This window comes from Cheilinus undulatus, linkage group 6 (genome assembly GCF_018320785.1).
Source record: "Cheilinus undulatus linkage group 6, ASM1832078v1, whole genome shotgun sequence".
In the NCBI taxonomy this organism is placed as follows: domain Eukaryota; kingdom Metazoa; phylum Chordata; class Actinopteri; order Labriformes; family Labridae; genus Cheilinus; species Cheilinus undulatus.
In genome coordinates this window covers 7,941,756-7,954,434 of record NC_054870.1, presented here as the reverse complement: position 1 = coordinate 7,954,434, position 12,679 = coordinate 7,941,756, and the positions used below count along the sequence as shown (strand labels likewise).

At 40.1% G+C, this 12,679-nt stretch overlaps 1 protein-coding gene across 1 annotated transcript in view; it reads left to right on the top strand.

Moving 5' to 3' along the window:
• The first annotated feature begins 718 nt into the window (after positions 1-718).
• rel (v-rel avian reticuloendotheliosis viral oncogene homolog) overlaps positions 719-12,679 on the top strand; it is a 33,469-nt gene continuing 21,508 nt past the window's right edge. The window contains exons 1-5 of the mRNA XM_041789659.1: positions 719-815; positions 1,067-1,111; positions 6,887-7,026; positions 7,159-7,307; positions 9,623-9,714. Of these exons, the coding sequence (XP_041645593.1) occupies positions 734-815; positions 1,067-1,111; positions 6,887-7,026; positions 7,159-7,307; positions 9,623-9,714 (508 nt within the window). The 5' untranslated portion in view covers positions 719-733. The remainder of the gene's footprint in view (positions 816-1,066; positions 1,112-6,886; positions 7,027-7,158; positions 7,308-9,622; positions 9,715-12,679) is intronic.

The window sequence follows — 12,679 nt, the reverse complement described above, 5'->3', positions numbered from 1 at the left end:
CTGATAAAACTGATATGAAATTCAGAGATGAGAAACATCAGATGAGTGAAAAATTAAATAAGTTAAAATAATACATTTTACTTAGAAATATTGCTGAATACCAGTGAAAGATAACTGAATATTGAATTCATAAAATACAATTGAATATATTTTAGTACATCTGACAGAGCTGACAAAAATAATTATATGATGGGCAAAAAATATCTTTTTTATGTTGAATTAGAAATCTGCTTCATCACACAACTGCTACGTTGAATCAATACAATGTATCTTTTATGTCCTTTTTTGCAAAAAATCTGATGGAAATATAAAGACAAAAACTAATGCAATACAAGTTAAAGCCTACTGTATAAGTGTGGAAAACAAACTATCTATTTTTAAATATATTTTCTGCTTTAATTATTTCCAAGTCAGACAAAAAAGAACTATATGTGCCTTAAGACCCTCACCGTGAGTATCACTGATTTAGGATTTAAAATGAACCAAGCTGGATATAAAAATGAACTAGGATGTTGTAAATTGATTTATCATAAGAGTTTAATTCTTCTTGCACACGTCATTTTCTCTGCCGTCTTCCATGTCCTCTTTTACTTTCTCCTGTGTCCTCCTCTCCGTACGGCAGGGGGCAGGCATTTCACAAGTAAGACTGCCTCTCATTGGTCAGTTCAATGAAAAGGGGCGGGATCAGAGGGGAATTCCCCATGACAGTGCTCTAACACATTTGGGTGCTCCTATGTTGTCAGTCATTCAGAGCCAGCCTCTGCAGGGAGACACAGAGAGAGAGACAGTAAAACAGAGACTCAGCATCATGGACGGTGAGTACAAACACTTTAATCTATCTGTTAATGATCATGAGTGAACTTATAAACGTTTTAAGACTGTGTTATTCGTCTGTCTGCATGAACAGCAGCATTAGTTCCTCACTAAATCTTTTACATGAACCTGCATACTTCCTCCTCAGTGCTGTGTTGATTGAAAGTCAGAATTATTTATCACTCCTGAACCAGCTTAAAAAGGTGTTATAGTCGATATAAATGCTCATAATGACTGGTTAAATCTCTCCCAGTGTCCTCAGTCCTGCTGCCGTCCATGCTCGAGGATCCAAGCCTCAGTAAGTACTCAAACACACCACAGCTGCCTGTCTGCACACGTCCTACAGGCAGTGAACGCACCGCAGCCTCTTCACTTCCTCTTTTTTCTCCTAAAGCTGTCTGTGAGTGTGTGTTTGGGGGTGTATGTGGGTGTGGAGGTGTGAGCTGCACTCATATTTGGGCAGGTTTGGCTGAGCATCATTACGGCCTCAGAATAATGTCAGATATGTGAAAGGACCTGTTTGATATGCGTGACGTCTCTGTGCTTGTGTCACTGTGTGGTGTATCAGTTTTAGTTCCTCTCTTTCAAACCTGCTGTTCAGTGTGTTTCTCTGTAAACTCTCTCAGTCTCTGTTCAAACATTCAGATGCGTTCACAAGTCTGTATTTCAGACTCTTTGTTTGAACACTGGTCAGCTCATCTAAAGATACCTCACTGACCTGCAGCATGAAAATGCTCACTCTATATAAACTCTAATTTACAGCCAAGTATGCTGCTTTGCCATTCATTCAAAGTGATCATGTTTTTTGGTGCATCTATGCAAAAGAGTAAGAAAAAAATCTCAGCAAAACTGCAAAAATTTCACTCTAATTATATTATTATTGGCATATTATAATCATCTCTTTTAGCATAACCTGCAAAATTCTCCTTTCACTTATCAAATTCTGTCTGACATTAAAGTTAGTACACCTTTGAATACCTCTGACATGGAGTGTTTGTCATGTCTGCTGCAGTGCACTGGCCAAAGATACACTGGCTGACAATAATGGGCTAGTAGTCAAAATAAAGATGGTTCCCATTGCTACCGTTTCTGAAAATGGAGGAACCTGAACAGCAGCTTCATGCTTGTTGAAGAGGAAATAGGGGCGTAAGAGTACGTGGTGGTAGGAGAGGACAGAACAGAGGAAGAGGAAGAAGGCAAAGAGTCACTGATATTGTAAAAGTATAGCCTGATTTGAAGAGGTTCTGCTTTAACGAAATGGCCACAGGCCTTTAGGGATGTGAACTATTATTAACATGGTGTTACTTTAAAAAGATAATATCAGCAAATATGAAACATCCTGCTGATATTTACAAATTTATCTGCCGTATGCTTCGGGTCATTGTCTCAGACAAAAGAGGATTGTCCTCCAGGATTTTCCCATATTTTACCACGTCCATTTTACCCTCTACCTTTACAAGCCTTCCAGAGCTGGCTGCTGAGAAGCATCCCCACAGCATGATGCTGCCACCGTTGTGCTTCATAGAGGGGATGGTGTGTTAATAGTGATGTGCAGTGTTTGGTGTCTTGTCTGATAGCCAAAAAGCACCATTTTAGTCATCAGACCACAGAACTTTCTTCCACCTGATCATGGAGTCTCCCACATGCCTTTTGGTGAACTCTAGTGGAGATTTAATACCAGGGTTACTGTTGCTGTATTCAGAGTCTCTTCCATCTCAGCCGCTGAAGCTTGTAACTCCTTCAGAGTAGTCATAGGTGTCTCGTGGCCTCTCTTACTAGTCTTCTTCTTCTTGCACGATCACTCAGTTTGTGAGTTTTCTTTTGTCTTCATGGTGTAATGGTAGCCAGGAATGCTGATAATCCAGTGATTGGACCTGTCAGACACAGGTGTCTGTCTTGATTTTTTAAAGGTGTATATTTGGGCATTTTTGTGCCTTTATTTGATAGAGGAGTATAGTGGATAGAGTCAGAAACAGGGACGAGAGCGGGGGAAAGACGTGGTAAAGGGCCTCAGGCCGCGGGCCATCCATGTACATGGGTACGCCTCAACCACTCGGCCACCTGCGCCCCAGACACAGGTGTCTTTAACTACTATTACATGAGATTCGTTCACTGCACCAGTGTGATCCCCATCTCATTAATTGTGAGACTACTAAATGATATTAACTTCTGGATGGCACAAAACTTCCTACAACTCAGTAATTCCAAATCCGAAATCATTCTTTTCAATATTCCAAACTCTCCCAATACAATTAGAAACAGCCTTGGTCCATTGTCTTCAAATATTAAATCAACATCTAGAAATCTAGGAGTAGTATTTGACTCCAACCTCACCTTCACAACACACATCAATTAAGTTATACAGTCATGCTTTTTTCATTTACGCACAATTGCCAAAATAAAACCATTTCTCCACCAGTCAGATATGGAAAAGGTAATCCCCGCACTCATTTTTTCCCGTCTGGACTATTGCAACTCTCTCCTGTCAGGTCTCAGCCAAAAATCCCTCTCTCGCCTTCAACTGGTTCAAAATGCAGCAGCTAGGCTTCTAACCGGTTTTAACAGACAACATCACATCACCCCGATTTTAGCACCTTTACACTGGCTACCCATTAGTTTTAGAATTTATTTTAAGATTTTACTTGTTACTTTTAAGGCACTGAAGGGTCTGGCTCCAGATTATATCATAGACCTTTTAATCCCCTATGTCCCAGCCTGCAGCCTCAGATCCTCGGGTGGGAACCTCCTGGTCGTTCCAAAGTCGAGACTCAAATCTAAGGGTGACAGGGCCTTCTCCATCAGAGCCCCTCAACTTTGGAACAACCTGCCCGAGGAGATAAGGCATGCAGAGTCATTGACATCTTTTAAATCACTTCTTAAAACTCATTTTATAGACTGGCTTTTATGTGATGTCGTCTTCCTCATATTTAGTTTTTATCTTCTCACAGATTCTTACGTATTTTAGTTTAATTTCCTCTTAATCTCACCTTTACTCCCTGTCAACCTCATTTTATTTCATTGCCCCCTGGCTGTTTTTAATCATTACTGTCTTCCTCACTTTATTGATTTTATGTCTTCATTGCTTCCCCTTTTGTTTACCTCTGTTATAATATTTATCAATTTTACTGCTTTTACAGTTTTAGAGGTTGTTTTATCCTGTTTTATTATCTCTTTTTGCCCTCTTATTTACATTTTACTGTTTCTCTTTTAATTTCTTATGTCTTTAATCTTGGTCCTCTCGGTCTCAGCCTGTGTAGCTGGGTTCCTGCGTTGCCTGGGTTCCTATCATTTATGGTACTGATGTCTGTGACTTGCCTGCATCCTGATGATGTTCACGTTGTGCAGTATGGTTCATGTCCGCACTCTGATTGATGTCTGTGATGTCTTAGTTTGCATGGCATCACAGGTCATCTAGGTTTTGATCTATATTGTCGCTCTTTTTCGATGTAGATGAATTATTATCTGTCTACATGTCACGTTCTTCTTGTCTTCTGTCTGGGTTGTTGCTTTGTTTTTGTACTTGCTTCTGCACATGCCAAAGCACTTTGTAAACCCATGTTTTTAAAAGTCCTATACAAATAAAGTTATTATTATTATAATTATTATTACTACCTACTACTACCTACTGTGGCTATTATTACCTCGGTCCACTCCTTTTGAAGCTGTCTTAAGTTCTTGAATCTGCTTTGTTTGACAATCCTCTGAAGGCTGAGCTCATCCCTGTCACTTGTGCACCTTTTCTTGCCACACTTTTCCTCTCGCATCAACTTTCCGTGATTATGCTATGATACAGCCTCTGAGAACAGCCTGACCTTTCAGCAGTGACCTTATGTGGCTTACCCTCCTTGTGAAGGGTGTGACTGATTGTCTTCTCGACGTTTGTCAGGTCAGCAGTCGGTAATATGTTTGTACTGTTGGTTTGGACTTTGGGCATTGTTAAGAAACCATTCAGTAGTTATTCCTGCAGCGTGGGCTCTACTGGGCTCATATTGCAAAAGCTAAAATTGATATATAAGAGTGGGCAAGACTAATAAACCAGTAATATAATCTTAAAATCAACTCTAAAAACATACAGGTGTAACTCAGCATAATGTGTGCTCTTTTAATGTCTTTGTCAGAATTCTTACAGCTGATTTTTGGAGCATTTGCTCTGAAATGTACTTAAAACCAGAAAGGCAGGCATTTCAGTAATTAATTCAGCATGCAGTAAAAACAAAGTAATATTTCTGCATTGGCTTGACACAGCGTTCTCTAAGTGATAAAATGCCTTTTGTTGGCATCTCTGATGGGGCTCATATTAGTTTTGAAACATACAGTTACTGAAATGTTCTGGATGACTTACTTCCTTTTGCAAAAATGCAACAGAGTTTTAGTATACCTTAAAACTGTTGTAACAATTGCATTAGTGTTTAGGGAGTGTTTCGAAAAATCTTCCAAATGATTGAGAAAAAGCGCAACATGTAGCAGGGAGGAGAGATGCAGAAGTAAAAGAGGAAGTTAGGCTGAGTTTATAATTAAAGACAAAAAGGAGAAATGAGCATTTACCATGTTTCCTGTTTGCTCAGAGGACTCAGTTTTTAACCTGGACACAGCTATACGTACATGAATTGTAAAAGAGAAGCTTTCACTTACATGCATGCTCAGCTCCTTTATTCCTCTTTGACACAAACTTTATCTCCAACATGCAAACAAACAAAACAGATGTGAACTCTTAAATATGAACAGGTTGTCATAATGTCTCTCTCTTTTTATTCCTTTGATACCAAATGTTTGAAAATGATTCTGTCTCTGTCATTTTAATGATTAATTTAAACAAAAAGTAATAAAATACTTTAAATTAATGAGACACGTTGTTTAAGAGCAATAAATCCAGTGAAGATTGCAGGTGCTCTCCAAACTGCACACCAACACTGTCAACATTTTCAGACAGATATAACGACAGTAATTGCCAAAGGTAACATTTTTTGGTAGAAAAAGTAAAAATTAAAGTTAGGGTTTACCTGGTTTACCTGTTCAACTACTGCATGATTGACAGTTACTTTGTACATTTTTTATCAGTTGATATAAAATATGAATAAATTGATAGCTGAATTTATACTCTGATCATTAAAATAAAAAAAGTGTTTTTTAAAATTTGGGCTGCCTAATTAAAGGCATTCAGTTATCAAAAAAATACTATGTGTACCTTAACTTGGCACAGAACCTTATCTTAGTCCAGTGTGTGCACACCATGTTTCTCTGATTGTCCTAAATAAGTCATCAACCATTAGAGCATAATTCAAATTTTATTGAACAAACCTCCTTTTTTTAAAAAAATTAAAAAACTCAAGTGCTCTGTTCCACATTATTATGCACAACAGAGTTTCAAAGAATTTTATAGGTTCTTAAGAACTGCAATTGGTCATTTGTTGAATTTGAAGCTTTAGGAGGTCATATTTACTGAAGTCTAAAGCTTTTTAAATCAAAAACATCTTAACAGGCAAAGTTACATGTTAACATAGGAGCCCTTCTTCGATATCACCTTCACTATTCTTGCATCCATTGAACTTGTGAGTTTTTGGAGAGTTTCTGCCTCTCGAGGCACCAGCAGCTTCAAATACCAGCTTTTAGCATCTGCTCTCTTAATCTGATGTATTTGTCTATCAGAAACCTTCCTCATTATGCCTTTATCTGCACAAACCCATCTGTGCTCTGAATCAGCCACAAATTTATTCACAGTACGATGATCACGCTTAAGTTTTCATGAAATATCTCATGTTTTCATTCCTTGTCCAAGGCATTGCACTATTTGATGCTTTTTAGCAGCAGAGATTCTTTCTCTTTCCTATAATGCTGAAACCTGTGGCCTGCTTCATAATGTGGAATGTCCTTCTTAAGTAGTTTTCCTTTAATTGGGCTCCTGGCAAAATAATTATCACAGGTGTCTGAGATTGATTTCAGTGATCCGAAGAGCCCTGAGACACAATACCATCCACGAGTTTCATTGCTTAGTCCATGTTCCTCACAGGAGGTCTTCACCGTCTGTTTCCTCCTGCCCTCACTGTATGTTCTCCCTGTTTCCAACCCCCTGCAGTGTGTGAACCATCAGTGCAGATCTTCGAGCAGCCGAAGCAGAGAGGAATGCGCTTCAGGTACAAATGTGAAGGACGCTCAGCAGGCAGCATCCCAGGAGAGAAGAGCAGCGACAACAACCGCACCTACCCAAGTCTGCAGGTAAGGAAGTCATCAGCATGCATACACCTATACTTTACTGAAATGAACATTATACTTATAGGAAATCTGTATTAACAGGAGAGAAAAATAGCAGTGTCTTTTAAAATAACGCATTACTCCTCAACACCTCAGATCCTGAACTACAGCGGTAAAGGAAAGGTGAAGGTGTACCTGGTGACTAAAAATGAGCCTTACCGTCCTCATCCTCATGACCTTGTGGGTAAAGACTGCAGAGACGGATTCTATGAGGCCGAGTTTGGACCAGATCGGCGAGTCATCGCGTAAGTCTGACACAACAGCTGACAATAATACAAATAAAACAACAGCATACTGCACACCCAAACAAAGATAATAACTACTCAACATCAGGACAGCATCAAAGAAATTAAAACAATAGCAACGCAACGACTAAACATCCAGGTAGCATCATCTCAGGTCTCTGATTAAATGACAACCACACACTAACAACGCAACGATAGTGGTTTTTGACTTAGGTGATCACAGTGCAAGTATGTCCTCTGAAAAAGCACACAGCCAATCATAATGTAGGATTTTCGGTTGACCACTGGGGGGGACCAATCAAAAGTCAGGGTCACTTCTGGCCACCCCCTTGAACCGCCCTTGTCCAACAACCAAACAATAAGCAAACTAATATTTACACAAAACAACAGCAACAGTAACAATTCATCTTGACAAAACAGCTTACAACTAAACAACAACAAAAATAAAACAGTACCACAAATGACACAGAATAAACCAATGATTATGCAAAAACAAAGAGGCTACCTTTGCAAAGAGACGTTTTTGGATTTTCATACCTGTTGGATATTCCACAGTCAACTGTTAGCGATATTATTAGAAAGTGGAAGTGTTTAGGAATAACAGCAACTGAGCCATGAGGTGGAAGACCATGTAAAATCACAGAGCATGGTCAACGACTACTAAGGCGCCACCACTCTGCTGATTCCTTAGCTGAAGAGTTCTGAACTTCCAGTAGCAGTAATGTTAGCACTGGGTGATTTCACATTAGGCCCAGTTGATTCGAACCGCGCCATGGCGCGATTCCTCCCCCTTCCCCTGCAGGCTTGCTTTCACACTAGCAATATCGAACCGTGCCCAGGCGCACTTCTGTATTTACTCGGTGTGAAACAGCAGGTGGCGGTATGCACGTAGCTGGTTTACAACCCCGCAAAGGAGGAGAAAGAAGAAGAAGATTGTTTTTGTTTTGACCATAGACTGTAGAAAGAATTGGACAAACCCCGTGTGACGCCAGTCGTCTGCTTACAATAGGCGGAGTAAAACGACTTTTGAAGCCAATCCGTGGATGCTTCCATATTGAAATCGCGGTCTCAACCGAACTTTGGATCAACCTAACAGCCCACCCACTAAGTGTGACTTCTTGTCAGCCTGCCTGTCAGCACAGCAGACCATTTATTGACTGGATTCTGATGATTTCCGCCCTTTACTGAGGAAAAATGTGAACAAACTGCCGTGCTGTTTAAAGAAGTTTAGTTTTTTCAATGATGTCATAAAGCTGATACAACAATCTGTGCCATATCTGAGTGCAGTTGCATTCACATCTCATCCGAACCATGCCAGAGTCCACTTGAATCGCGCCCAAGACCACCTCCCCAAGTGGGCCCAGGCCCGGTACCCAGGCACGGTTCGTTTGCATTCACACTACCGAAACGAACCGGACTTTGGGCTCAAGTGCACTCGGATCCGGGACCGGGTCCCTAATGTGAAAGCCACCTTAAACTGTGTAGCAGGAGCTTCATGAATGGGTTTCTATATAAGCCTAACATCACCAAGGCCAAGGCCAATTCTTTGGGATGAGCTGGAACTGAGATTGCAAGCCAGACCTTCTCGCCCAACATCAGTGCCTGGCAGAATGAATGGCTGTAAATTCCCAGAGAAAAACCCTGAAATGTTGTGGAAAGCCTTCTAAGAAGAGTGGAGACTGTTATAGCTGCAAAAGGGAGGGGGGGGGGGGGGGCAACTCCATATTGAAATACATGTATTTGAATACAATCATTACAATCCCAGCTGGTGTAATGGTCAGGTGTCCAAATACTTTTGTCCATAAAGTGTAAAAACATAAACAATGGCACAAAAACAACTACAGAATCAACAAAAGAAGATCAAAAACAAAGAAATATCAACAAAACAACATTACAAAGAACACAAAAAGGAATAAATCATCAACAAAACAAAAAACAAACAACACAATAAACAACATAAAAACCAGTGGTGTACATTCAGAGATATAAAATATCATTGAAAAATACCCACAGACATACACCCACCCACACAACCCTGACAGACAGACACAGAATATTTGTCAGATCATGTCTGTGATGTGGATGGTATTATGGGAAATCCCCAAGTGACATCATCCAAGTGTGTTTGGTGTGTATGTGTGCATGTAATTATAACTCCTGGTTGCAGTAAATTCAGATTATTTTTCTCACTGAGTTTCTCGAAACTTTTAACAAGTCTGTCAGACATGAAGATGTGGAAGACCACAACTTTTTCAAGTGTATTTGTTGGTGTGCATTTTGTTGACAGTCAAGTGATAATTTTTCTTCTTCTGTAGTTTTCAGAACTTGGGGATTCAGTGTGTTAGGAGGAGGGAGGTGAAGAACGCCATCATTCAGAGGATGGCGAGGCAGATCAACCCCTTCAATGGTGAGTCTACATCCCAGTCTACAATTTTGACTCTTTTAGTTTTGGGTTGTGCTGCTTAATGCAAGTGACCAGCGGGCAACACTGAAGTATATGAGTATCCAATGAAAAGGCTCCAAACTGGAGAAATTCAACCATGCTGTCTACACTCCAGCTCCTCTGGTGTCTTCTAGAGACTGTCTCCTGCAGTGAGTTGATCCCCGTGGAGACTTATGTTAAAATATTCAACTTTAAAGCACAGATGCACATGTTTATAGCCTGATACAAAGAACTGTTTTGGTCTCTTACGGCCACTCTCATGTGAGACACCGTGTTTGTCCAACCTGAAATACATGCTCAAGAATCAAAATAACATACGATTAAACTTCTGTTTAGGGTTAGTTAGGGTTAAGGTAATGGTAGAGATAACAGAAGCTAAAAGCCAAAAACCTGACCTGCAAAAAATAATTTCAAAATGTTTAATAAAGCTCTGTAAACAGTGTCTTTACAGCTCATCTTCCATTCAAACATTCTAACACAGCAAGTGTAGCTCATGTAGCTTTGTTAGCTGGGAAAGCAATGTAGATGACATATCTACGCAGCTAACATAGATAAATAGCTAATGTAGCTAAAGCTAAGCTCATAAAGCACCTACATAAGCTAGCATTAGCTATGTTTGCTATAGCTTACTCAGCCACATTAGCTGATGTTGTAACGTTGATTACACAGCTAGTGTCGCTAAAGAAGCTAAGAACCAATCAGCGACGAGGGGCAGTACTCTTAGGCGCGGCGGAGTCATGACGTAAGCAAGCTGCAACAAGAGGCCGGTGCAATTTTGGCATAAGAGCTTAGCCTGGATGCTGCTAAAGCGCCAGTTTTATCAGAACTTGACGACATTTCTGTGTTAAAAGAGGAACAAAGAACAGCAGTGAGTTGTTTTATTTTCAAAAACGACATTATTTGCATTATTCCTCGGTAGCTGTGCGTGCGCACCTCGATAGCAGCTACGCCACGTGTTTTGTTGCTCTGATTGGCCTTTAAAAATGTCACAGAACATTCATCCAATCACACTCCGAGTTTTTTTCAAATCCTCTGCCCTTTCCCAAACGCTTAGTATTGAAAGTTTCCCAGATGGATGTGTGAAACAAGCCCGATTTCCAAGTGAGTCATGCGGCTCAAAATTAGTGTTGGAATTGGCTTAAAATGTGCACAGTGTATGCCTGACTTTAGCAACAAAATCATCTTAATTCCATTGTTTCCTACAACAGTGTCTATGCAATGCAATGCAACATTATAACATGACATGTCTTTTGTATTGTTCTTCAAAACTCATAAAGACATGGTTTAGGAGCAAAAGGAACAAGGGAGCTCAACAAGATAGAGAGTGTCCAACAGGAATAACACAGCAGAAAATTTAAAGAGCACAAAGGTCAATATTGAACAGATGAGAAGAGGACGGCGGGGATCTGATACAGCATGAGGTGAAGCAACATCTGATGCTTGCATTCTGTTAGGACACGCTAGACACTCAATATTTAGTGATTTTAGGTTTAATCACTGAAAAGTTGCAGAGAAACTCTTGCACTCTGTACTAAATTTGCAAATGTTTTGGCAATGTGGGTAAAGCTGCAGAGGAGCAAGATTTTCCCCTCCTCATCTCCAGCTTCACCCACTTGTTCACAGGCTCTTTAAAACTTCGGGACTTCAGAGACTGCATCGTTTTTAAAACTCAAAGTATCAAGAAGTTTGAAAAGCTCAGACTGGATTAGTACATAACAAACCTGTTTGAATGCTATCAAGGCTATCATTAGGACTGTGCCCTCTTTGAGTGACAAGTGAGAGCTGATAGCTGTCTATGTCTCCTCAGCTTATTCAGTCACAGAGCTTGACATCCGAGATTTTTTCATGTAAATATGAGTCAAATATTTTGTCTTGCTGTTTGCTTTATTGTACTGATAAACTATCCACCAATTCTGAGCTCCAGCTTTTACATTCAGTCACATATTAGCATCCTTTTATTTACATGTTAGTAATAATTAGCAGCTCTCTGTGTCTGTGTGAAGTATAGCTAAGGTGTGTCTGATCGAGCAGAGCATTGTTTGATGTGTTAGATTAGTTTCCTGCATACAAAGAGTGTGTTCCAGTGAACAGGGCAGGTGTATGTAAAGCTCTAAAGGTGTTTGTTTCATTTTTTCAGTAAAACATGTCAACAAGTTCCAGAGAAAGGTCCTCAATACTTATTGACCCAGTTCTCATCAGTCTGAGCTGAGGGCTTTTTCTCTCTCTGGTCTTTTGGTTTATACCAGAGTGTTTGTGTGCAGAGAGACGTTGTCCTCGTGTACAAACAGGCGCTCACATACTTCCTCATTCCTGCTTCTCAGTTCTCGCTGAGCAGAGAGCAGGACACCACGTGAGAGCCAGGGAATGCAGGATTCATTAAGGGGGGCAAGGGAGGGTACGGGGGTTCCCCAGCTCTCTGAGACGATGATAACAGATTTACAGATCCATAAAGTGGTCTGATTCAGACCTTCATTTTTACTGCATCTTTAATCTAATGGGTTTGATCTAAATCACTCTGTTACACAACAGGAAAAGCAGCATTTTCGCTTACACAACTTCACTAGCTAACGTCTGCTCAGAGCTAAGACTGCTCAAGAAGGGTCAAATATTTTTAAATGTTTTCACATTATTTTTTAACTTGCATTATTCACATGCTTTATTGGGCCTTTCAGCACACTTTGGTCAAGCCACTGCATTGTCTCCCTGCAGGCACAGTGATGTGAAATAAGTCTACCACTGCTCCTCAGTGTCTCATTCCCGTTTGAAAGACTTACAGACAGCTCAGAGGACAAGTCAAAAGTCATACGCACCTCGTGTTATCAATATTTATCTTTTTTATTGCTCCCTTATTTTCTTCTCAATCCATAATAAGCTCCCTTTCCCATGGCTTAATCTGTGATCTTCTTATGGTTTGTTATTTTCTTTGAAT